General features: G+C 46.9%; 1 protein-coding gene across 1 annotated transcript; it reads right to left on the bottom strand.

The window, feature by feature from the left end:
* Positions 1-20044: 20044 nt before the first annotated feature.
* FZD7 (frizzled class receptor 7) lies at positions 20045-24711 on the bottom strand. The gene has a single exon (XM_013984388.3). The coding sequence runs from the start codon at positions 23892-23894 to the stop codon at positions 22170-22172; it is 1725 nt and encodes a 574-aa protein (XP_013839842.2). The 5' UTR covers positions 23895-24711; the 3' UTR covers positions 20045-22169.
* Positions 24712-27372: the final 2661 nt, after the last annotated feature.

Raw genomic sequence — 27372 nt, 5'->3', positions numbered from 1 at the left:
CATGACTGAGTAGGACAGAGGTACCACTGCAGGCAGGCTTGCTCTCGGGGGGCACTGCCGATGGGGGGCTCTTTGGGGTGACTTTGCCTCAAGGACTCCCTGGCAGCCCTGCTTCTTTAGAACTGCACAGAGCCTAAGAGACTTCCATCCAAATTTTCTTTCCTCTTCACATGGTCAGACCTGGCCCTGGCAGTTCTCCTGGCTCTCTTCCCATTTTCCCTCACAGGTGCTTTTTGTAAAAAATCTCTTGCACCTCTGATTCTCTTTTGGTGTCTGATTCTTGGAGGACCCAGACCGGCACCTGATCTTTGTGGAGGTGCCAGGTAAGTGTCCTCAGTGCCTCCCAAATCTACTGCTTCATTTGCTTTGTTATTTTCCACCCCTTTTCCAGTTACCACTATGTTTTAGAAGTTGGCACCATTGGATATTCTACAGAGTGAGAGATCCAGGCAGGAAGACGTGCATATAGGAAAGTCTTGCAGAGAAAAGAAAGCAGATCTAGAGGAGATGAGAAAGACATCCCAATTTTTCTTTCCTTTTTTTGTCTTTTTGCCTTTTCTAGGGCTGCTTCCCACGGCATATGGAGGTTCCCAGGCCAGGGGTCAAATCAGAGCTATAGCCACCGGCCTACACCACAGTCACAGCAACGTGGGATCCAAGCCGGGTCTGCCACCCACACTACAGCTCACGGCAATGCCAGATCCTTAACCCACTGAGCAAGGCCAGGGATTGAACCTGCAGCCTCATGGTTCCTAGTCAGATTCGTTAACCACTGCGCCGTGACAGGAACTCCCAACCTAATTTTTCTTATATTATGCTAATTATTTCTTTAAGTGGAATTTGTTTTTTTAAGGAAAGGTTTGGTTTTTTTGTTTTTGGCCATTCCCTTGGCATGTGGAAATTTCCGGGTCAGGGACCAAACATGCACCACAGCAGCAACCCAAGCAGCTGTAGGGACAACGCCAGACCCTTAACCTGCCTAGCCACATGGGGAGTCCAAGAAAGGTTTATTAGTTGGGGCTCTTTTGGTTACAAATGACAGAAACCTAATGCCAACTCGATTAAGCAGAAAAGGCTAACTGTGATAATGATAGCGAGTGCCTGTGTCTCAGGAACAAGCAGAATCTGAGATCTGAATGACATCAGAATGCTAGTGCTGCCTCTCGTTTCTGAGGCCCATGAGATGGCCACTAATAGCTTCAGGACTTCACATCCTACAACCCAGGGACCCTGGAAGAGACCCCCCCCTTTTTTTCTTTTGTCCTTTTAGGGCCACACCCGCGGTATATGGAGGTTCCCAGGCTAGGGGTCTAATGGGAGCTGTTGTTGCTGGCCTACACCAGAGTCACAGCAACGCCAGATCCGAGCTGCATCTGTGACCTACACCACAGCTCACCGCAATGCCGGAGCCTTAACCCACTGAGTGAGGCCAGGGATGGAACTTGAAACCTCATGGTTCCTATTCGGATTGGTTTCCATTATGCCACGACAGGAACTCCCCTTTTTAATTCTGTTTCTGATTCCCAGGGCAAAGCTCAACGTGGGCCAGCTTGGGTCAGATGCCCACCCTCATCGCTCTGATCAGCTGTGTTCAGGGAGACTGGGTCAGGGAAGAGGCTGTGATTGGTCCATGTTATACCAGCATGACGGGGTTCATGGTCACTCTGTGCATGTTGGCCATTCTCAGAAGAAGGAAGGAGGGTTGCTGAGAAGACAAAATCATATTGATACTACACAGACTATGTTTGCAATACATGTTTCTGCATCCATGCTTACTCCGACCTTGTGTAGGGAGCTTGACAACCTCTTAGGAGCAGACTGAGCAGGGGCAAACCTGTGTCAGTGTACACAGCTCTTGGATTTGACCTGGGCAGATTTTCAGAGCTTCAGGGAGTGGCTCCAGCTCCTTTAGGGACTGCAACCTCAAAGTTACTAGAAACCCTTTCCCACCCACGCCAAATCATCAAATTTTCAGAAATATCTTTGTGGGTGCCTTTTATTTCTTTCACCAGAAGGAATTAGCATGACATAGTTGAAAAAGCCCTAGATTTAGAGTCAAGAGTTCTGAATTCTTATCTTGGTTATGCCTTTAACTCACTATGTGCCGCTTGGTCTATCTGCATTGAAGTTTCTTCAGCTGGGGATTTAGACAAGTGAAGGTGGCTCCCACCTCAAAGATCCTATGACTTAACACATCATCAGTCTGTTAAAACTCTGTGGGGGGAGTTCTTGTTGTGGCTCAGGGGTTAACGAACCCTGCTAGCATCCATGAGGACTCGGGTTCGATCCCTGGCTTTGCTCATTGGGTTAAGGATCCGGCGTTGCTGCGAGCTGTGGTGTAGGTCGGAGACACTGCTCGGATCCTGCAATTCTATGGCTATGGTGTAGGCCAGCAGCTATAGTTCCAATTCGACCCCTAGCCTGGGAACCTCCATATGCCCGGGTGCGGCCCTAAAAAGACAAAAAGACCAAAAAAAACCCCAAAACCAAAACAAACCTCTGTGGGGGCACTTCTTAGGCTTAGCATGATAATAAATGATAATGCATGCTAATGCTTGGTCATGAGTGAGGATATTTCTAAGTTCTTCTCTCTTGCACCTATCGAGTTTTTTCTTTTATGTGATTACATATTGATGTTTCTGCAGGAAATAGCATCTTCTTGTTCTTCTTGAAAGACTATATTGGATACAATGCTTTAGTTTTTATAGCCATTCTGACAAGAATAATAAAACAGTTTTTGGAGCTAGCACCATGTTCATTTAACACATATTTTTTGAACATCTAATGTGTGCCAGGCTCAGTTGCTAGGAGTCCAGATGTAGTGACAGATAATAACTACACAAAGAAAAAAATTATGTAATTATAAGTTGTTTTAATAAGTTCCAAAAAGGAATTGATGACGGAATTTAGATGGAGCATGAATGATGAGATGGGGAGGTGCCTAATTAGATAGAGGAGTTGGTGAAATCCTCTCCGTGGGGACATTTCCTTTGAGAACCTTAGCGAGAAAAGGAGCCTGAGGGCTGAGGGGAGTCAGTGGCTGGCACAGCATTCTCACGCTGAGAGCCTGGAAGTCAGAGGCCTTGGTGGGTCCAACCAACTGAAAGGAGGCCAATGTGGCCGGGGCAGGGGGGCATTCAGCAAGGGGGGAGGGTAGTAAATAATGAGGATCGAGGAGGTAGAGGCCAGACCAAGTGGGGTCTTGTGAGCCAGCGTTAAGTGGTTCAGCAAGGGAAACCATTGAAAGTTTTGAAGCAGCAGAGTGACTTGTAATTTGTGCTTTAACACATGGTTCTGACTGGAGTTCCTGTAGTGGCTCAGTGGGTTAAGAACCCAACGAGCATCCATGAGGATGTGGGTTCGATCCCTGGCCTCACTCAGTGGGTTAAGGATCCAGTATTGCCACAAGCTGCGGTGTTGGTCACAGACGTGTTTCGGATTCATTGTTGCTGTGGCTGTGCTGTGGCCTGCCACTCCGATTTAACCCCTAGCCTGGGAACTTCCAAATGCCCCAGGTGTGGCCCTAAAAAGAAAAAAAAAAAAAAAAAAAAAAAAAAAAAAAAAAAAAAGAAAGGTGGTTCTGACTATTGGGAGTGATCCATCTTTGGCCTGATGGAAGTGGGACCCTCTTGTATACCCACGGAGGATTGTGTTTTTTTGAGTGTTGTTTGGCAGGTGCTAGGAAAGATGGAGGAGGGAAGAGAAGATGCTCTTCCCCTGTCCTGGCTCAGCCTGGTCCAGCACAGTCTTCAGCTTCAAGCGAACCTGATGGAGAAGTGGGGGTAGCTTTCTTTTCTGCTTTGGCTCATGGCTCTCCATTTAATGGAAAGGTGAAGCCAACATTGCAAAAGAGAGGAAACTGGGATATAAATGCACAGTCCCAGAGTTCCCGTCGTGGTGCAGTGGTTAACGAACCCGACTAGGAACCATGAGGTTGCAGGTTCGGTCCCTGCCCTTGCTCAGTGGGTTAACGATCCGGCGTTGCCGTAAGCTGTGCAGTAGGTTGCAGATGTGGCTTGGATCCCGCGTTGCTGTGGCTCTGGCATAGGCGGCTACAGCTCCAATTAGACCCCTAGCCTGGGAACCTCCATATGCCTCGGGAGCGGCCCAAGAAATAGCAAAAAGACCAAAATAAATAAATAAATAAATAAATAAAATTAAAAATAAATAAAATAAATAAATGCACAGTCCCCTCCAGAGAGGGTGAGAGGAAATAAGAGAATGATTTAGAGAGCAAAACATCCTATGACCTCATGTGTTTTCCCCAGTCGTCTTGGCCAATCCGTGGGGATTTGGGGAGAGTGAAGCCAGGCACCCTGGAAGGCAGTGGATGATGGACCGTGGCTCTTGCTTTTTTTTTTTTTTTTTTTCTATTTAGGGCCGCACCTGAGGCATATGGAGTCTAATTGGAGCTACAGCTGCCAGCCTATGCCACAGCCATAGCCACGGCAACACGGGATCCTTAACCCATTGAACGAGGCCAGGGATCGAACCCACAATCTCATGGTTCCTAGTTGGATTCGTTTCTGCTGCACCATGACGGGAACTCCTGGACTGTGGATTTTGGAGTCAGACAGGTTTTTAGACTCAAATACTGGCTAAACTTAGCCGTATGAACCAGGACCAGTTACTCAATCTCTTTGAACCTCACTGTCCGAGTCTGTGAAGTTGGAATAATACCGTTAACCTTGCAAGGTTGTTCTAAGGATGAACCGAGGTCCGTGTGCTGCAGGTGTGCCGAGTAAAAGGCGGCTGCTATGATTGTGTCTAGAGCTGGTCGTTTGTTAGGCCTTCGGGATCATACCACGCTTTGGAAACTTTGCTTCCTCTTTCAGGCTCCCCAGTCTCTACCTTCCTTCTCACCTAAAACTCCCAGTAAAGAAAACGTCAGTTTACTAGAGCTTAGGGCAGGGAGGGACTTCAAAACGTGCCTTTGCTTTCAAGTAGGTTATGGATTATTTTTATTTTGCACTTTATTAAATTCCTGTGGAAGGTACTCATTTTTAGCACCTGGAAACACTGCTTTTGGGAATTTGGGAGCACTGGGAGGGGAAAGATCTGGGGCTCTCCTCCCCCACTTCATTGCAGCTCCATCAGGCTGACTTCATGGTAGAATGTTGATGCTGTCTCCCTGTCCTCACTGTCCGCTCCTAAGGTCACAGTCTTTGGTGCCTTTAGTGTTTTTCAGTGCTTTGGACACGGGGAAGGTACGACTTAGGAAATGCCCTCCACTAGATTGCTGGCCCCACTCAGTGCTGGGCTCCTTGTCCAGCCCCTGGCACAGCTGCAGAGACTGCACCTGGCGAGGCTGCCTTTTTGAAAGCTGGCGTGTCGTTGCGAGGAACTCAAGCCCCAATGGCAGACTTGGGTTGCAATGGAAAGTAGATTCCAAAGCTGCCCCTGGAATGCGAACTTTTCCTGGAAACTTTCCATGCTGCCTCTTAGAGAACAGCGGGCATCAACATATTCACACCAGGAGTCAATTAAAGAAACCCAAATTATTGCCATTCCAGTAAACAATGATCTCTCTTCCTTTTCAAATAAACTTGTTAGGATGGCCTAAAAGCCAGGTCTAATTATACGATCAGATGGCACAAATCTGATTAGAAGCTTTTCATTTACTTTAATTAATTTTCTCCTGCCATCGGAGCTATTTTTAGTACATGTTAAATATGTATTTAAACAACTTCAATGTATATCTCTTCTAAAACCTTCTCGGGTTCCCTTTCATTCATCCTTTCTCCTTTTTAATGAAGCATGAATGTTCCTGGGACACTATTCAGAGAGAGTTCTCAAAAGAGTTAAGAGAATCTCATGCCTTCATAATGTAGCCTGTGAGACATAAATACATGTATCTGGGGTACAAACATATATATCATAGGTTTTTTGAAGGGTCCTTTACAGTGATTCTGAGTTAACTGTTTGATCCACTGGCGGGAAAGGAGAGGAAGTGAAATAGTGGGGATATTAGCGGTAGATCATAACCGCGCCTTTCAAACTTGTCTGAAATAGGACCTTCCAAGGGCAATCATTCTTATCAATTATCTGTCTCCTGCTCGTCCAACTCCCTGCTCCTCCCCCATCAATGACAATTTCCTCTTCCCAGGGTGTGTCTGTCTATCCAAATTTGTGGGACCTGCCATCCCAGTGGTTTAAATACTGATCTTATAGGACTGGAATGTATGTCGTTCACGTTTGCTTAACACAGTGCCTGATACATGATAAGAAGGAGGGAAAGATGGCGAGAGGGAGGGAAGAAGGAAGGAGAGAAGAAGCTCACACTCTGCAGGGTTAGGATGCAGTAATCCCTTTGAAAGGTCATCCTTCTGGTTGAATCCCATGGCTGGTGAAGTTTGGTAAAATGTATTTTGACCACATGCAGAGCAGTGGCTAATGTTATGTGTCAGGTAGCCTTAGTATGAGACATGAGGAGTGGGTAATTATGGGTGAAACCTTTTCCCTTTGTAGTGGTATTTCTTAAGGGTCTGAGTTAAGATTCTATGTCATCTTCACGTTGATGAAAATTACTGCTGTCATTTTAGGTTTCTCTTATTTCACTATGTCCTTGTCAATTCCGATGATGAAAAAAGCTCCCTTGAGATTTTTTTTAAAACAAATTCCCATAGAAATCAAGTGATTGCTCCCCCCCACCTTTTTGAGTATAAAAATGTTAGTTGGAAACACTGGAGTTTAATTGCAATTTACTATTTGTAGAAATTACCCTTTCCTCTTTGCTACGTTTAATAAGTTCTAAAACCAGTGTGGCCGAAACCAATGATCATCATGTTTTTCTTCTTGTTTCAAATTGTCCAAGAACAGCAGAAATAAAGGGGGGACTATTTTGTTCCTCAGAGGTAATAAAGAAAATCGCAACCACCAAACCTGAAATAACATTTATTTTCCTATTAATATATTTGATTAATTTGCACTGAAGTTAACATACACAGGAAAGGAAGAATTGCCTAAAGATTATGGCTTTAGTGTGTATGCACGAAGAGATTTAGGGCTAACTGTTAGGAAAGGATGAAGCCTTTAATCAAATGTAGTCAAATGAGCTGTTTTCACTGCTCAAGGGGAGGTGATAGGGTCCGCTTATCAGAGTCCCTAACACTAGCCATGGGAGACCTCCCACACTCTCTGCCTCAGAGAAAGAACCCAATTTGGCCAAACAGTAGATAAGAAAGAGAACTCACTGCTGGCTGGGTCAATGCTGGCAAAGCTGAAGTTAGATAATGTCTAATAATATCTCATGTTTACATAGGAACCTTTCCCGGGGCAAAGTGCTTTACCAGCATTATCTCATTAACCTGTCCTCTGACCCCCAAAACATCCACATTTTACTGGGGCTGGGTGTGAACAGAAGAGAGAAAGAAGAGTTAAATGGTGAGGATGGATTTAGAATTCAGGTCTCTACATTTCCAGGCTGGGTTGCTCTTCTGTAACCTGTCTTTACTCTTCCATGAGCCACTGAAGCCCATTCTAAATGATGGGGGCCTTGTGATTGGGCAAAGTCTTCTTTTATTTTTTATTTTATTTTTTGTCCTTTTAAGGCTGCACACGTGGCATATGGAAGTTCCCAGGCTAGGGGTCAAATCTGAGCTGTAGCTGCTGGTCTACACCACAGCCACAGCAACTCAAGATCCAAGCTGTGTCTGCAGCCTATGCCATAGTTCGAGGCAACACTGGATCCTTAACCCACTGAGCAAGGTCAGGGATCGAACCTGCAACCTAATGGATGCTAGTCGGATTCGTTAACCACTGAACCACGATGGGAACTCCTAGGCAAAGTCTTTTAAAAAGGAGATACAACTCTGTTGCCTTTCTCTGTTTTCAGTGTGTCCAAAGAATTGGAGAAAAATGCTAAATATTCTACCTGTATCCTCTAATTCAGGAGTTCTTAATCTTGGTTCAGTGGGTTTGGAGGAAATAGTCTGCAGTCTTGGGCATTTTTGACCATATATGCATTTTGTGGGGGACTGAGCCTATAGTTTCCATCAGATTTTCAAAAGGGTCTATGATTCCTCGAGAAAACCTCTCGGTTCTTAGTTTTATTCTCTAGCTATAGTGAGGAATTGTAGCCAGTCCATAGCAAAACTAGTACTTTTGAGGGAGTTCCCATTGTGGCCCAGTGGGTTAAGGACCTAATGTTGTCTCCATAAGGATGTGGGTTCGATCCCTGGCCTTGCTCAGTGGGTTAAGGATCTGGCGTTGCCACAAGCTGTAGCATAGGTTGCAGATGCAGCTTGAATCCCGCACTGCTGTGGCTGTGGCGTAGGCCTTTAGCTACAGCTCTGATTGGTCCTGTAGCCTGGGAACTTCCATATGCAGAGGGTATGGCCCTAAAAAGAAAAAAAATTAGAAAAAAACCCAGCTGCTGCTTAGAGTTCCAACTATATGTTCAGCTCTATCTAGTTATGGGGTTATGGAGCAGGAGAAATGGACTTTTCTTGATAACCTATAAATCATATTTCCAAGGGTGCCAATATTTTATTTTGCTCAGGATAGTCTTCCACATATATGATCCATTCATTCATTCTTTTATTTATTGATCCAACAACATTCACTGAATGTACTAATTTCCCAGGGCGGCCGTAACAAAAACCCACAAAATATGTGGCTTAAAACAACAGAAGTTTATTCTCTCACAGTTCTGGAGGGTAGAAGTCTGAAATGACATGTCAGCAGAACCATGCTCTCTGGTCTCCACGGGAGGGAGCTTCCTTGCCTCTTCCAGCTCCTGGTGGTTGCCAGCGATCCTTGGCACTTGTCTTGTAGACACAGCTCTCCAGTCACTGGTTTTGTCATGACAGTCTCTCCATCTGTCTCTCTTCTTCTTCATGAAAGGACAACGGTCATATTGGATTAAGGGCTCACCGTACTCCAGTATAACCTCATCCTAACTCAGTTAACTCCATCTCAACGACCCCATTTGCAAATAAGGTCACATTCTGATGTTCCGGAAAGGACATGACTCTGGGGGGACATTATCCAACCCAGTACCCTGAGCATCTCTAAGTACTGGGTATTATGCTGGGCACTGGAGACTAAATAGAAGACACATCACTGCATAGGCACTAATAATACTTAACAACCTTGCTTGACTTTTTTTTTCTTTTTTCTTTTTTTTTTTTTTTTTGTCTTTTCTAGGGCCCCTCCCACGGCACACAGAAGTTCCCAGGCTAGGGGTCTAATTGGAGCTGTAGCTGCCGGCCTATGCCAGAGCCACAGCAACACAGGATCCGAGCCGCATCTGCGACCTATGCCACAGCTCATGACAACACTGAATCCTTAACCCACTGAGCAAGGCCAGGGATCGAACCGGCAACCTCATGGTTCCTAATCGGATTCGTTAACCACTGAGCCACGATGGGAACCCCGACATTTTTTTTTTTTTTTCAGTCCAGTAGTGTCCCTTCTTCTTGGAATTCCTTTAGTTGTTCCAGGGTGATGCAGGGGTGTCCCAGGGTGATGATGGAGACATTTAGGTCTCTGCTCTGATTTTCTTCTGATCTACATTCCCGTCCATTTTTGCAGGGAGCAAAAGAACTACAGTGCATCCAGTTAGGGGCCTGATTAGCTTTTGATGGTCAAAATAACTACAAATTTTTCCTTTTCATCAAAAAATGAATTCCAGGAGTTCCTGTCATGGCACAGTGGAAATGAATCTGACTAGGAACCATAGGGTTGTGGATTTGATCCCTGGCCTTGCTCTGTGGGTTAAGGATCCAGCGTTGCCGTGAGCTGTGGTGTAGGTTGCAGACGCGGCTTGGATCTAGCTTTGCTGTGGCTGTGGTATAGAGTGGCAGCTGCAGCTCCCATTCAACCCCTAACCTGGGAACGTACATATGCCTCGGGTGCGGCCCTAAAAAGCCAAAAAAAAAAAAAAAGAATTCCCAATAGATAAGCAACAGGGATTTACTGTATAGCACAGGGAATCATACTCAATATCTTATCATAACTTATTATGGAATATAAGCTGAAAAATAATGGAAACACTTTGCTGTACACCTGAAATGAACCAAAAATTGTAAATCAACTACAGCTAAAAAAAAAAATTCATATGATTCATGAGTATGTAGGGCAAGCGTACACAGACCAGCATTCCCAGAGTGCAGTCTGCAGTGCGGGAATGGTGGGGGGTGAGGCTGGAGAGCGAGGCAAAGACCACAGAAGGCCTTGCATGCTGTGCTGGGCTTTTCAAGAAGCAAGAGACATAGTTATAGTTGCGGAGTGGGAACAACTTGGAGGGGGGAACGAAATGAAGGCAAGGAGCCCAGTTAGAGGACATTACAATGTTCTAATCAGCAAAAGATGGTGTTTGTGGGGGACCTGGGATCCAAGTTGGTTGGCTGTTTGTAGGGGTTAAGGGAGAGGACAGAGCCAGGGATCAATTGCAGTTGCTGGCAGAGTGAAATATGTGGCACGAGCTGCTGGATCTCAAACCATTGACATTGTCCTGACAGGCCACGATGCCTCAAACACCAAGAGCCTGCAGGACTGCAGGGGAAGAGAGTCAGAGCAAGCCAACCCCTGACAGCCACAGGGGGAGCATGATTTCCTTGTAACCAGCTCCTCTCCCCTGAGGCAAGTCTCTTAGAGGAGCTACAGTAACTGGTTCTCTAGTAGAGAGATGCCTGCTTGGCTTTATTCTTCCAACATTGCAGTCTTACCCAGGAAGCCTATGGTAGAGAAACAGGACATCTCAGGCTGGGGGGAGGGGGTGGAGCCCGGGTTGGCTTTGAGACATTCTTTTGTTCCTTGAGCATCTTAGCACCATGCACTCAGCAACTGAGCAGAAGTTATTTCCCCAAACTTATAACAGCAGTGACCCCCTCCCCTTTTTTTTAATGCTTGGAGGGAGCCATTAACTCATTTTCCCAAACAATTCCCAACCTCCTTAAGGAACCTGTCATTATCTCTCAAATCCCACACCGTCATAGGAGTTTTGGAGACTGCAAGTAGAGTGGACTCTTGGGAAGCACATGCAGTTGAGACGTGGACTTGACTGTTGATCTTCTGGAGTCACTTAGCCCAAGGGGGAGCTCTTATTGGGCTCGCCTACAACCTCTTTTATGTAAGAACACAATGAGATGAGCTAAATCCAAATCCACTTTGGCTCCACTCATCATCAGCTCCCCCCCCCCGCCGGTGGCCCTGATCCTCCTGTGATACCCTGCCATGTGGAGTGAAGTCATTAAACATAGATCATGGAAAAATGGGGTCTCATACTCTGCTAACAAGTAACACATGACTTGGAGTAAATATGTTTCACAATCCTGAGAAAAGTTAATCACAGTTTCAGAGATATTTCAAAGAAACCGAGTCTATTCTACGGATACCAACAATTCAGTAGTCAGAGTAGGAAAGAGGCAGGAAGAGGGATGCAGTAAAGCATGGGAATCATGGAATCATGGGTTCTTGGCAATAACTTAACCCTTTGGTGACTCAGCTTTCCCTATCTTTAATTTGGGATAATAAAATCTACCTCAGAGAGTTGATGAGAGAATGAAATGGGATAAGATGTGCCTGGTACACTCTGCAAATGTGCCTGATGCATCAAAACCCTCAATTAATGTTACCACGCGTTATAACTCTGGGCCACAGGGAATGAGAGTAATGATGGAGAGGCCACGAATAGTTGTCAAAGGAATGACTGAATCGAAGTGTCAGGGGCTCAGAAGCAGGGCTGTGTTCAGAATTTTCTCTTGCTCTCTCTTGCCTTCCTGGGTTTTCCCTTTGATCTTTTTTTTTTTTTTTTTTTTTCTTTTTAAAACTCATTCCATCGTTGTGTTTCCTTTTTCTTGGTTCAGAGTGACAGGTAAGAAAGATCTCTAGGTTAAAAGAAGTGTCCCTGGGGAAAATGAGGCTAACTCCACTCTACTTTTTCTTGAAGGCTGGTCCTACGAAGAAGACTTACCCTGGGTTCAGCTCTTTCATTTTTTTAAATCAAATAGCCAGGACTAAGAGACACTGTACTGATTACCCTACTCAGGCCATACCTGTCTTGGAGGTGAACCCACTGAGTATTTCTGTTCGTAAGCAGAGTCCAAACTTGGTGTTCTGACTAGCAGAAAATGGTGTTTTGTGATTGAAAAAGAAGAAAAAGCAGTTTAGGTGGATTCTGATTGGACAGCAGAGATTGAATTTAGATTTTTTTTCAGCTGCCACTTTGACTCATGAGACCGATTTGGGCAGTGCTGAGAGACGAGCACAGAGCAGTTATAAATGCATAATAGTGGGGGTGTGCCCTGAAAGGCGACTTAGTTATCTGGAGTAAACATTTTGTACAACCTGTAGACCCCAAACCGCTCGGTGAATGGAGCAATTGTATGCCACATTCCTCTCATCAGAGGTGAACTAGCTGAATTTTCTTGCTGTTTCCCTTAACTCTTATAGTGAGATCAATTCCCACCTTACTTGAAATATGAATCCACTTTGGAGGAAGGAGTTCTCCTAAGTGACCCACAAATGGAAACCTTGAAAGGTTAATTTTTAGCTTTCCTTTTTGTCAGCCACTTGTGCTAGCAGTAAAATAAAATATCTTTGTGTCTTGAGAGGATGATTTGGTCTGAACATTTGTTCTCATTTTCTGGGGCTCTTCGGACTTTATCAAGCCTTTTGGCTTTTTAAGAAATCTGTAAGAAGCACTGGCAAATGTATGCCGGAAATACTGAGGACAAATTAATACGGTATTGACTTTTTCCTAAAGAAAGCGTGCTATTTAGTCATTTAATGCCTTGGAAATGCTAAGTGCCAATGGTGATGAAAATGGCAACAAATCATCCTTAGAATAAATTCTTTACTAAAAATTAAAAAGTCTCCTTCCAGGCTGGTACATGTCTTTTTGCGAGGGTGTCAAATGCCATCCATTTGACATCCGTTTCAACCCTCGTGGAATGAGACCCAGAAGTTAACAATGAGAAATGCAGCTATAATTATGGTATTTCAGTGTTAATCATGAAGGATTGAGAAAGATGAAAAGACAAGCGGGGGCGGGATATGTGTAAGATACAGTCTGTTAATAACAGATTAAGTTTAAAAGCTCTGACTTTAATATTTAGATTTTTCCTCAAGTCTGCCTCCTGTTAGAGCATCAAAGTTCAGTTTGAACTACCTCACATGCCAGTTTCCTTTTATTTACAATAGTCTGCCACACACACACACACACCCCACCACCACCACTACCACCAATCTTTCATTTCTTTTATGCATGGCTTGATTTTCTGTGAGACTCTATAATTTCTAAGCAGCGTAAAGCGCACCTAGACCCCTAAACTAAAGAATGGGCTCTAGATCCCCCTTACATCTGACTGACGGGCTTTAAGTAGCAGATTCGTAGGCAATGGAACTGGGCAAAAGCTTTTGAGTTTCTTATTTACCAGTTTCTGCTATGAAGTCCCTATGCCTGGCCCCTTCTCCTGGTTGGAAATCCAATTATCTTGCTGGCAAATGCCGTAAGCCTACAGAAATGTGGCAGGGGGCGGGAGGAGGTGGAAGGTAGGTTGGTGGGGTAGGGGGTTGGTGGGAGTGTAGTGGGTCCACCCTGACATTCAGCATTGGGAGGGAGGCATTTCTTTTCCACTGCTTTCTCTGCAAATGCACTGGGTTTGTTGTTGCTGTTGCTGCAACTCTTGAAGTTATTTCATGTGTGTTCTTTTTTTTTTTTATATTAAGGAACAACAACAATAAAAAGAGTGTTGCCTCAGAATTCACACTTTCTGGGGCCAGCGATGGGAGGGAAGGGGAACTTAACTACAGTCACTGGAATTGTTTTTACTCTTTACCCCAAATCATTTCCTTTTGTTAAAAGAACATTTGGGGGTGGGGGGGGGAGATTGACTGAAAATAGTCCTCATTCTACATCCTTAAGGCCCAGATAAATTCGCTGTGCCTCAGTTGCCCCTTCTGTAAACCAGGGACAATACGAGGGTATTCAGGGTAGGATGCTTACACAAGCGCTCTCCTGAGCTTGCGTCCAACTCCAATGCTCAGTCAGGTTCCAGAATTCCATACGGAGAGCCTACAGAATGAATGAGAATAACTTCCATAATGAATAAGAGTCATCATGCTGTCGTGTGGAGGAAATGAATGAATGTAGGTGCTTAACACAGAACCTGCACAGAGTACGCGCTCATGGTATCAGTCCATCACGGAGACATTGATATATGTGATCACAGGACTCTGAAGGTTCCAGTGATTCTCTCGACAGGGCTTTAGGAAGGGGCCTTGCGCCATGGGAGGGCTTGTTTGTCTCATGCACCCCCGCCCCCACCCCGACTCCTGGTTAGCCAGGAGCAAGAGTTTCCCCTCTAACCCCCTGGCCCAGTGCTCAGGGAGGAATGGGCAGGAAAGGTAGCCCTAGCCATGGAGGAAACCTCTGGAGGGACTCCGACCAGCCCTCTGAGGGGTTCCAACCATCGGTGTCTGGGAAGCAAGTGCACAGGCTCACTCTCGCTGCCAGGTCCTTGATCTCCAGTGTGGAAACTCATGCGAGAAGGGGGAGCATCCAGTCCTCAGAATTTAAACAGCACTTACGAGTCTTCTGCTTCTCACTAAAAAACCAAAGCAAACAAAAACTTCCTGGGACTAGTGCTGAAAATGCCCTCCTGGATTCCATTCTGTCTTGATGTAAGTTATTTTCCTCACCGATCCTCACTTCAATCCTGGATTAAATTTAAAAGAATAACAGAGAATCGAAGACATTGAGATCTCTGTAAATATTTGTAGGTGGGTGACTAGCCAGTTTTGCTGCTCCGTAGCTCACCTTTCAGAGCCTGAATTTCCTCACGTGGAAAGTGGGGAGTGATAATAACGACCTCCTCGGGTTGCTGTGAAGAATAACTGAGATAATTATATATTAATACTAGTAATGCTGACATTTATTGATCATTTGTTAGATGTCAAATACTGTGGTTGGGCTTTGTGTGGATTAGCTACTATCCTGTGTTGTACCCAGGGCTTGGCATGTGGTCAATATTCAATACCTATTAGCAACTACAAAGATAATATCGTATCAGCAAAGTACAAAGAGCCAGTCTCCACTGCCTTTGGCAACGTGTTTGTACAATCATGCTCCCTCTCCCAAAGCTAGTCCAAATCACACATCACTCCCCTGTCCCCGCCAGGTCCCTCTCCTTCTGGCAACATCACGTCTTGAAACACACTGCTCTGGGGAAAGATGGCCAGGTTCAGAGTCTTTGGGAGTCCTGAGTGTGCCCTTTATGATGGCCTGGCCTCTGATTGCTCATGACACTGAACAAGCTGCTTTTAGCCTCTCTAGTGTCCCCATCCTAGGTCCTCAAGAAACAATTTGTTGGTGCTAATTCAAGGTCTAGTTCTCTATGTCTGCTGCATGAAGCAACACTGGGACCAGCTGCCACCCATTTCTCCTTCCAGCCATCCCAGATTTGGAAGCTGGAACTAAATGCTACACACCATTTGTTTTCCTTTGGGAATGAAAAAAATAGAGCTGGTGCTAGGTTATGCTGCACACGCTTTCATTGTTGGTTACTACATTTCCTGGTCACTGTCCTACCATACCCTCCCCAAGATGCTCTTCCCTTTGGATAAACTGTCCTCCGGAATCTGCAAGGCCACGCTGAAGTCTGGGGATTACATTTTAAGGATGAGTAGTATTAGGTGGTTGTCTTAAATCAATCGAGGAGCTTGTTTTCATTCATGGACCATGTGGCACTTTATCTCCTTATGCTTCCTCCCTTTGTTTCTGCCTTCTTAATGCCCTTTCTTGCTCCCGGTAGGCCCATCTCTCAGAGGCTGCTTCTTTTACTGCAAGCTGAACTGATGCCACATAAAGAGATTTGCAGGCGTAAAGCATTTTAAAGGAATCTGGACAGCAAAAGGGATGGGCTTGAGCTCCATAGAAGTTCCTTCCGAAGTGAAGTAGACCCCCAGCCACACTGGAATCCTTCACTGTAGCTTCAATATTGTTTAGTTAGTCTGAAGTTTCCTGAAAGAGGCTTTAGGGACAATGACCTAGAGAAGCATTGACGTTTTTGGCTGGTAGAACTGTTCAGAATCAAAAACCTTTGTCCTATTATTTCAGCCACATAAAATGTTGACTTGGCTCTGAAATACCCAGCAATGGGATTCCAAGATAAGGAGACTGCAGCCAACCTGGCTGTGATATGGATGTGGTTGGTCTTTGAGAGAAACCAGGAAGATCTGATGCAATCAACCTCTTTGGTATTGGGAAGGCAGACTCTCAGTGGCAGAAAGCCATTGCTTGTGAAGAGGGGTGAGGAGTGGCACAGCAGCCAGTTCAAGAGACCAGACAGCCTCCGCGAACTAGTATTTTGACTTCAGCGTACAACAATATAGTAATGATTTTACTTGTCGAATTGGGCTTGTAAAGGGCAACGTAAAGTTCGTTTTCCTTCACTGAGTACACGCTGGCTTGGTTGGCTGAGAGGTTGGCCACACTGGCCTACAGGAAGGAAAAACGACCATTCAGGGATTTCAAAATAGCCATGGATGGTCCACAAATAGACGAGCCAGTTCGTACTTCATCCTGGCCCCTTGGCATCACAGGATGCTGGAGGAAGGCCTTGGTCTCAAATGTCACCTTATTCAGTTGAGGAAAGCAAAGCTCACGGAGATGGAGGAACTGATCTAAGAGGATGAAAATTATGGAGAATCAGGGAATTCCTGTTGTGGCACAGCGGTAAACGAGTCCAACTAGTACCCATGAGGATGTGAGTTCCATCCCTGGTCTCACTCAGTGGGTTAAGGATCCTGAGATGCTATGGCCTTTGATGTAGGTCACGGACGCAGCTCGGATCCCAGATTGCTGGGGCTTTGGCTTTGGCCATGGGTGGCAGCTGCAGCTCCACTTGACTTGTAGCCTGGGAAATTCTGTATGCTGCAGGCGTGGCCCTAAAAAAACAAAACAAAGCAAAACAAAACAAAAATTATGGAGAATCGCATAATCTGGATTTTTGGGAAATGCATTCTTATTGGATATCTAGCTTGCAACTGGGTCACTTCCATGTCTGAACCTCCCCGTACTTTTAGAGAGAGGCTCTGTGGCATGTTATAGAAAGTGTGCTAAGCTTGGAATCTGAGGACATGAGACGATTCCTTCCTTTTCCTGTGTCATTTCGTCAAGACTCTCAGCGTCTTCATTTTTAAAATAGGAAGTATTCCATGTTACAAGATCGATACAATAATTGCAGGATAAAGCCAAATAATGGATGTGAAAGCAGCTTTTAGACAAGTAAATGCCACCAAATGTCAAGTAATATTATTCCAAATAGCATTTGGGCTTCTGTGACGACACCTGCCAAGTTCTGTCTGGAAAGATAATTAGCTGCTTGTTCCTCCATGGAGATGTGCTTACCCTAAACTCTGTTGCCGGTTACTTCAGGGGTGGGTGTGTATGTCTGTCTTACTTTTATCTGTAACCCCTCCAGTCCCTGTTTTAATACCTCTTCTGTAGTGGCTGCTTGATCAGTACTTCTTGAACTAGATCACTTATACAAACTATTGTCTTGGTCAAACTTCTGTTTTTCTACCACTGTGCTACTGAGAAAATTCTAATTAGAACTTTTTTTCTTTAGCCAGAGAGTAAGGGTCACAATATGTGTTTACCAAAGACCTGATATTTTAATGGTACCCTCTTATCTAGTTCAATTTTGTATGAAATGTGAGCAATTTGGAGTCAGAGTTAGGAAATGTCACAAATTGGAAAGTAAGAGTTGAAGAACCAATGTTTATGAAATCACCTTAATATCACCGAGAGTGAAATGAGAAAAATTGAACATATCTATGGAATGTTGTAGTCTACAATGGAGTGTTTTAGTCTCTTCTAGGATTTCCTGGAACCTTGTAGACTGTTATTCACTGTCCACATATGCATATATAAAAATATGCCATCTATAAATAGCCACCTGCCTTTTCAGTGAAATTAAAGATGGGAGAGTTAGAAGAGAATTTCCCAGTGTAATTACAGGGCTCAAACCTACAGCTGTTATACTCCTATAATTCTACCCAGAAAATTTCTGATATCATTATATGCTATCAGGCACATTTTAAAAAATCTACTTTTTCTTTCATGGCACAATGTTGTCAACAGGACACGTATGTGTATCTCACCAAGACTTCTCACAAACCTACTTTGAGAAATTGGGTGTTGCATAGGGTTATTGTACAGACTAATTTTGTTTTATAGATGGAAGACAATTTTCACAGGTGTTGCTGCTTCTTATCTAGGGATTAACACCAAACTCCTGCCAAAGTTTTTCCTGAACTCTGCCCATGCCCTTTCCCAAACACTCTCCCTCACTTATTTTCTGCTAGGATGCATAGACATCCTCCACAGACATCCCTGAGCTTCTCAGATTCTTAGGTAAGAATCTGCTACCTAAGGATGCCTCACGATGCGAGAGGAATTAAACTCCACGTTTTTATCTCTGCTTATAAAAAAGCAGGTAGAGATTTATTCATACACAGTCTCCATTCCCTCACTAAAGGCCAGTGCTCTTTAGTCTTTTCGAGCCCTGAAGGACTAGGCAGCGCTGACAAGAGGAAGGGGACACATTTACAGGAGCCGTCACATGGCTCGCCCCACAGAAGGGTCTAAGTGCCTTTAGCAGTTAATTTGTGAGCGGAAAAAACCCCATTGGGAGCCTTCCACCGACTCTAAAAGCAAACATTCCTAACTGGCAGTATTAGTGTGGTGTTAAAAGAAGCATGCTTTAACCTAAAAGGTGTCATTTTATGAGCAAAAACTGAATAAACCTTACGAGACTTGAAGTCGCGATTTTTTCCCTTCCTGGATGCCAAAATCCTCACAAGCTAAGATGACCTCACACCCATTGTGATGTTCAAAACCCAGGAGGATCTTAAAGCCGCTTTGCACAGGGAGCAGCCACAAGCCTTCCTCCTGGTGAGCACTGTCTGTCACTGGTTTTCATTCCATGTGTTTGCAAAATACACCAGCCATGTGTGTGAGCCCGTTAATTAAAACAAAAACAACGTTTCTGTTGAGCTTTGAGAAGTATAGAAACTAAAGCCGAAGCAGGGAAGGAGAAACAGCAGTGTCTTGGCTGCTGCTGTGATGGCTGCCAGAGAATGAGGGGACTCTGTTATGAAAAGCCCGCAAACAGGCACCTGAATTAAAGAGAGACCAGTGGGGGGAAAAAAAAAAAAGCTAGCGAGGCTTGGAATTGGGAGTATTTAGAATGCCTTTATCATTTCCCTGAGGGACTGTTTAATATCAAAGTGCCTGGATAGCGAAGCCTTCTCCGGTCTAATCTGATTCCAAAGTTAGCCTCTCTGACAAGAGGAGAGAATAGCTTCCGTGGCTTCTGAGGCCATCCTGGGGTCAGGCGTGGAGTCTATTCCTGCGGGAGCTGCTGAGTCACTGCCACCTCAGGGAATCACTTGACCTCTGGCTCAGTTGACCTAGAAGGTAGAGTGAGGCCTACAGCTGGGAAGGAGCCACGTGCAAGCCCTTGCTCTGATCTCTGGGATCAACTACAGACTTTCCCAGCCACCTGACGCCAAGGGATTTAGGTATTAACAATTTGGATAAAAGGTATTCGAATACAAAAACACCCATCGGTGATTAAAAAAAATTTTTCACAGACTTCTTCCCAAAGAAAACATCTTCAGAAAAGCAGACCAAAAATACCTCGTCTTCTTTCACATATAGACTCCATGTCTAAAGGGTGGTAAAAACACGGATCAGATAGCACTTCTCTAAGAGAGATACTCATTCTGTACCTTCAGTAAATTATCCAAAGCAGGACATGAAATAGCTTAGGGATGTGTGTAGTGGGGTGCGGTGGAGAGAGGTAGGAAGCAGCAATGACAGAACAAAAAATTGAAGGACAGTTGAGGCATTCATGACACTCTGTATTTTAAAAGGCAAAAAAAAAAAAAAAAAAAAAAGACCTCAATATATATATAACATCTTCTTCTCTGAGGGACACATCCGATGGTGTCCCTCCATAACATCTTTCCAGAATACAAAATTCTATTTTTTGGCTTATATAGGAACCATAAACTAAATAAACGTTCACTCTGTATTTTAAAAAAATTTATTTGTGATCTGTACATGTGATAAAGTGGGGCTTCCTTGTAGACTTTTAAAGGCAAAACAAAACAAAAATCCAAAGTAAAAATGTATAAATACAATATATATTTTCTTACAAAAACGGGAGATTTACAAAATATACATACTGCACTTGTCTCTATTTTACAAATTTCACATGCAAGAGATACAACACAAAAGATGCCGAAAACTGTGCAGTGGGAGTTTTAAAAATCTGACCAATGATACGGTTTGGGAGGTTTAAGAAACACAAGGTCAATGTTAATTTTAATATAAAAAGCAGCTCCACTCAACATTACATATATGAAGTAACTGGTACTCCTGACAGTCGCCTCTATGATTTAAAAACTGTTTAAAACAACATTTAGAAACTGTTTTGGGAACTAGGATAGTGTGGCCAGATAGGAGGGTGATGGCAAAGGTGGAGTAAAGGTTAGGGCCCGTGAGTCTCTGCTGAGCTTTTAGACCATTATGCAAAAAGAACTGGAGTCCTATTATGGGGGGGGGGGGGGAGGTACATGACTTAAGATTAAGAAATTTAAGTCATCCAGCATATTTGAAAGAACTCCAGAATTACTTTGACGTCTACCTTCTTTCAATGACTTTCCTTAAAAATCGGGCCCATTGGTTGAACTGTCCTCTTCCCTCACTATCATTTCTGCAGGTCACCTCCCCACCCAGTCACACAAAGACAGGGTCAGCATATACATGCTCTTTTATAGACGGATTTATGGAACAAAGAAAATAGGACAAAATGCTTCTTTACTTTTTTATAAAAAATTTAACTTTCCTTTATTATGAGGCTAAAGGCATTATGCTTCTCCTTTATCATGAAGGATTCAAATTGGAGGGAAAAAAAAAAATAGAAAGAAAACCTAAATGCAGGTTTATGGGAAGAAAAGAAAAACGAAGGCAGAGATTTCCTTGAACATTTTAATAGAGCCTGTTGGATCATGTGTTCTGGATGAAATTTACTTAAAACAAACACGACAAAACCCCTGCGTTTCCTTTGCCCAAGTCAGAACCTCTGACGGAAAGGAGCAATGGAAGCACACTGCCTTTCACTTTTCCTTAAAAAGGAATGTTTATCTCAACCAAATTAACATCCAAAGGGAAACCTCAGATTTGCGCTGCTTTGCCTATAAAAGTTGCTGTCTTCACAGTTACGCCTTTCCACAGGGAGACACTTGTTTCCTCTTTTGTCTCTTACAACAAAGACAAGGGGGAAAATGCATTCCTGTTTTGAAAAGCAACAAGTCATCACTTCTTTTCAGGGTATTAAACCAAATAAAATACCCTCCTTTCTTCCTCCTGCCTTCTCCAGAACATAGAAAAGTAGCAGAAATACCTACTACTCGCCTCCTCCTTTTCCCCTTTGCAAAATGTTATCTTCATTTCTTTAGCATTCTCACATTAGGATTCTAGGAGGCAGGCCTCCCAAGACTTCAAAAATGCTTATTTTACAAGACTTGAAAGGAGTAGGGGAGGAAAAACAGGCAGGAGGAGGCAGGGGAGGAGAGACTGCAATGTCTGACCTTGGAAATTAACCCATCTGGGCTCCAGTTTGGCCCCAGTGAAAAGAGATTATGGTTTGACCACCGCTTGACAAGGACACTGCAGGGAGTTCTCCCCTTTTTTCAACAAAGAGGCCGCAGGCGGACAGCTGTACCTTTCACCCCGGCCTCACAGGAGTGAGGACAGGCCACTTGTCTTGCAGCAAGGGAATCGCTCACAGGCCCAGAGCCGGAAGAACTCAGAGCAACCATCGGATCTCAATCCTCTCCACTGGCCCGGGTCGGCCTGGACCGTTCAGGATTTACAGCGTTGTTATCATCATCACCATCATCATCATCACCCTGGAGTCTCGGCCACAAGTCTTTTCATCCAAACCGCCTTTCCACTCAGGCCTCCTTTCCAAACCCACGCCTCGTCCCAAATCTACACGTTATCGTCTCTCTTCCAGGTCACTTCTCACTGGAGGGGAGGGAGGTTACAGAAACAAGCCCCCCACCCGGCAATTCTGTCCCTACCGCGCCTTTCCCCCTGCGAGGGGGGGTGGGGGTGGGAGAAGGAAGGGTGGGGGAGGGGCTGGGGCTCATACCGCCGTCTCCCCCTTGCTGCTGTGGCTGAGTCTGTGGTAGAAGCGGCGCCACGACTGCAGGGTCTTGCCGGACCAGATCCAGAAGCCCGTGGTGATGCCTACGATCATGGTCATCAGGTATTTGATCATGAAGACGGTGAAGTCAGGGCTCATGGGCGGGAAGTGGCCGGGCGGGCAGGGAACCGCGTAGCTCTTGCACGTCTGCAGGAGCCAGGTGCGCTCCCAGTGTTCGCGGAAGGCCTGCTCGTAGAAGTAACAGGCCAGGACGATGGTGGCGGGCACGGTGTAGAGCACGCTGAAGACGCCAATGCGCACCATGAGCTTCTCCAGCTTCTCCGTTTTGGTGCCGTCGTGCTTCATGATGGTGCGGATGCGGAAAAGCGACACGAAGCCGGCCAGCAGGAAGGACGTGCCGATGAAGAGGTAGACGAACAGGGGCGCCAGCACGAAGCCCCGCAGCGCGTCCACGCTGGACAGGCCCACGTAGCAAACCCCGCTGAGCAGGTCCCCGTCCACCTGGCCCATGGCCAGGATGGTGATGGTCTTGACAGCGGGCACCGCCCACGCAGCCAGGTGGAAGTACTGAGAGTTGGCCTCGATGGCCTCGTGGCCCCACTTCATGCCAGCGGCCAGGAACCAAGTGAGCGACAAGATGACCCACCAGATGGAACTGGCCATGCCGAAGAAGTAGAGCACCATGAAGAGGATGGTGCAGCCCTCCTTCTTGGTGCCCTGCGCCACCGTGCGGTAGCCGTCTTCTGAGAAGCGCTCCACGCACACGGCGCGGTCCTCCAGCAGGAAGCCGGCCACGTGCGCCACGGCCACCATGAAGTAGCAGCCCGACAGGAAGATGATGGGCCGCTCCGGGTAGCTGAAGCGCCGCATGTCCACTAGGTAGGTGAGCACCGTGAAGAGCGTCGAGGCGCAGCACAGCACTGACCACACGCCCACCCAGAGGCGGGCGAAGCGCCTCTCCTCCTCCTTAAAGTACATGAGGCCGTTGGCGCGGCCCGGCTCGCAGGGGGCGCCGCAGTCGCGCTCGCCCAGGAAGCGGTAGCCCAGGTAGGGGGGCACCTTGAGCTGGCGGGGGCACGAGAAGGGGAAGGCCGAGCGGCCCCTGCCGTCAGCGGCTCCCGGGGGCAGCGCGGTGAAGGGCAGGTCGGGCATGTAGGGCGCTGTAGGATAGGCGGTGGGCCCGCCGCCTGGGCCCCCGGAGCCGTCGGACGTGTTCTGGCCCACGCAGATCTCGCCGGCGCCGTGCACAGGGAAGTTCTCGCAACGCAGCCGCTCGGGCCATTGGAAGCCGAACTTGTTCATGAGCGCCTCACACCCCTGGCGGGCACGCTCGCACAGAGAACGGCACGGCGGGATGGCCTTATCGAGCACGGTGCACACGGGTGCGTACATGGAGCACAGGAAGAAGCGCAGCTCGGGAGAACACTGCACCTTCACCAGCGGGTAGAACTGGTGCACCTCGAGGCCCGCATCTTCTTGGTTCGTGTGACCCAGCAGGTTGGGCAGGATGGTCTGGTTGTAGGCGATGTCCGTGCACAGAGGGATGGAAATAGGCTGGCAGAAGCCGTGGTCCGGCACTGAGATGCCCTTCTCGCCGTGGTACGGCTGCGCCCCGGCGCCCGCGGGCAGTGCGCCCAGCACTGCAAGCACCATGGTGCACAGGCCCAGAGGCGAGGGCGACGCTGCCGTGCGGGGGCCCCGCATCGCCGGCCGCGGGTGCAGCGGCGCTCTCAGCCCAAGAAACGCGACAAGACAGCCAGGAGAGGCTGGGATCCCGGCAGGCGCCGCCGCGCCGGGCGCATGAGAGTCCTCCCGGCGCCGGGGCCGGGCCGTGGGCGGTGCGGAGCCGAGGGCGCTGTAGCTAGGGTGCTCGCGCCGCAAGGGCGCCGTCGCCGCCGCCGCCTCCGCCCAGCACTCGCGCAGCCGCCGGGGGCCCAAACACGTCTGCCTGGGCCGGGGGCGCCGATGGGGGGGAGACGCCTTTTCCTCGCGCCGGGACGTAACGGTGCGGCTCTTTCTGCGGCGAAGAGCAACAAGCGTCTCCGGTTACCCTTCAAAGTTTGCCCAAGTCTCTTGACTCACAGCGCACAGTAACGCGCGCGCCCCCCGCTTGCGTCTGGGCCCCCGGCGAGCGAGAGCCCGGCGCCGCGGCTTGCTAGCCAAGGCCGCCGCCTCTGCGGTGCTGCTCCGCCTCCTTGCCTCGAGGCTCAGTTCGCCGCCACCTCCTTCTCCGCCGCCTTCTTCTCCACTCCCTGCTCCTTTTTCAGCCCCAAAAGCTTGTCCCCAAGTTTCAGCCAAACGGTTGATTCTCGTTCTGAGTCCTATCGGCGTCTTGGAGCCAAGAGCTCTGCGAGTTCTTTGAAGAAATCCAGTCACACTGCGTCCAAAGCTATGAGGCCCCCGTGCTCGCGGCCTGGGCCTGGCCTCTCCAGTCCCGCGCAGCCCCGGCCGGTGAGTCGCGGCGCCCGCCGCCGCCGCCGCCCGCCGGGAGGGAGCGCAGAGTAACGTCTCGGAGCCCAGCAACTCCGCAGAAGAAGCGTCGCGCTCGCAGGATTCCGGGCCGCCCCGCCCTCTCCCCTCCCCCCATTCACAAACCACTCCGGGGGCGGGCCCTGGAGCTCCAAGACCGCCCAATGGCAGCCTTTGTTTTCTGTGTGGTCGCCTCCGGATTGGGTGGAAGTCGGAAGGGGCGGGCGAGGGAACCCGAGAGGCACAGTCTGCAGCGCTCTGGGCGGATTCCTGAGGGGAGGGGCGGGGGCTGGGAGGGAAAAGTTAAGAAAAACTTTTACCGTGAATTCGCTGGGGGGAGCGGAGGGGGGAACGCACCAGAAAGGGAATTTGCTTGAAAGATTTGTTCCTCTTCCGGGTACTCTAAAATACACATTCCTGAATAGAAGGGCGCACGGGGGAAGTTTACGGGGAGAAGCTGAGAATAGAGCAGCGCCACGGCAGATAGGGACGTGACTCGGAGTCACGTTAGCCCTCCCCGAGCTGAAAATGCTGGGCTTGGCGGGGGACTTTTGGGTAGCGGGGTCCTAAATGAAGGGTTCACTATGGGGCCAGAAAAGGGTGCGCATCGCGGATTGCTTTTCTCTCCCCCGACTCTAACAGACCACGTGAGGCCACAATCCCCTCTCATCCCCGCTCCCAGTTGTAAAAAGGAGGAGGGGCCGCGACCGCGAAGAAATTGGAGTCGGGCGAAGGGGCCGACGTAAGGCGGGAGGAAGTGCAGACCCCTTGGAGGGGAGAGGGTTGGGGAGCCGCGGGCGCTGGGGACCCCGACCCCAAGTCACCCTGCCCGCGAGCACGGCCCAGGGTCTAGCGATCTGGTATAGCTTTAATGGAGCCATAAGAAAACAGTGTTGGGGGAAATGGCTATTAAAAACAAAAAACCTGCGACCCGAGTGCCCAGGAACACTGTACGGTTTAGAGAGAGTATTTATCCTCTTTTTCTTAGTTCTGCGGCGTGTTGGGATCCCATCTTTGTCGCAGAAGCAATGATTTGATCCTTGGAATATGCGTTGAAAAGTTTAAATGGGTATTAGAAACCAAGGGCATTTGCTAATTAGTTTTCAAAACACAAAGAGAAGTTATCCTGTTTTCGGGTAGCGTTTTCCGATTGGCAAGCGTTCTTTTGTTCCCGGTCAAATCTTCGCCCTGCTGAAGGCAATGGGCGCTCGCGCGCGCGCCCTGCTTACTCCCGACGAGATCAGAAGTTAGGAGGGAGGGGGGCCGCTCTCCCTTCTCGCTGGACAGCGAGGAATATCCTGAATTCCCATGCAGGAAAATGACAATGTTGAGAAAGGAAAAATCTGCTTCTCCCTCTCTGTCTCCCTCTCTCTCTCACACACTCACGCACAAAGCAATCTTACGCCTTAGAAAACGTTACTCCTGGCGGAGCCCTTTCCTTCTGTCAGCTCAGTTCCAGGCGCTGGAGCCCTGAGGGATTTCTGATTGGGATGCATGTTTGCAAAAGTTGCTGCTTTTGCTGCTTCTGCTGCCCACGGTGAGCCTCTTCTCCAGCAAGAAAAAACAAAAACAAACAAACAAACAAACAAAAAAGCGATCCTGAAATCAAAGGCAGTTAATTGGGTTCCCTTTCAGGGAGACTTTGGCTTCCTCTGTTTTTCTTTTATTTATTTTCTATTACCGGTTTACTGGAAATCTGTCCCTCCACTTCACAGTTCTTTGTCCTTCTCCACTCTTGCTAATGGGTCTGGAGGGCTGGATCGTTTAATCCAAGGTAGGGTGTCAGACTGCTCACACTTTTTATCCGGCCTTCCACAGGAGTCCTCATCTTTTTCTTCCAAAGCATGTTTCCCCTTCACACTGGTTTTTGTTGTTGTTTTGGGTTTTGGGGGTTTTTTTTTTTGGAGGGGGGAGGGAGTTATCTGCCTCAAGATAATATAAAGGATTAATGATATTTTAAAAAATGTTTCATTCACTCCTTCTATTTTTTAAAGGGCTCCTTTTTTTTCTTTCTAAATTATTCTTCCCACCTAACATTGGGGAGCATTGATATTGATTGCACTGAAAGATGTTCTTTAAAGACAATGCTGTTGCTTTGCTTTGTCATTTAAAGTGTGTATGGTGGGGGGTTGGAGATCCTTTTTTCTCTCTGTGAGCTTCAGGATATTCTCCTTTTCTAAATCAAATTTTCATGCTTATTCATCAGGCCACTGATCTAAGTCATCTTTGCTTATTGAGGGAGAAATTGCAAGCACTGTCGAAAACCGACAGGATAAAATATGATCTTAAATACAACCAACACCAGTTTAGTTATGAGCTTCTTTGCCTCATGTTATAGCCCCAGACTATATTCTTCTCATCTTATAGCCCTGATGAGATAACTATGTAGAAAGACAAAAAGAAGAAAGCCCTTTAAAAAAAATTACAAGGAACAAATGAAACATTTTAAAAAGAATCTATGTATAAGATGCAGAAAACCCACCCCCGTTTATCTAGATGAAATGTGTCACACACAAGTGTCCCCTTGCTCTCACTCAGGCAGACAAGTGCGAAAAACAGAAGCAGAGACCAATTTTTGGGAGAGTATTTTGAGCTTTTTTAGGATAATTTTTTAAAAAACCACTCCAAAATAATTCTGAAAATTAAAAATTTGCTGTTTGGGAGAGGGGTTTGGTAGCTTTCTATGACCTGTTTGATATAGAATGTTGATTTC

This window comes from Sus scrofa, chromosome 15, assembly GCF_054392235.1.
Source record: "Sus scrofa isolate SSC_HxYL_T2T_F1_AM1 chromosome 15, Sscrofa_HxYL_maternal_Yorkshire_Landrace_v2.0, whole genome shotgun sequence".
NCBI lineage: Eukaryota > Metazoa > Chordata > Mammalia > Artiodactyla > Suidae > Sus > Sus scrofa.
Note: the sequence above shows the minus strand (reverse complement) of the source record. Positions and strands in the feature narration are given on the sequence as shown.

Coding starts and splice junctions, on each gene's coding strand:
- FZD7 (XM_013984388.3), bottom strand. CDS start 23,894: ATGCGGGGCCCCCGCACGGCAGCGTCGCCCTCGCCTCTGGGCCTGTGC.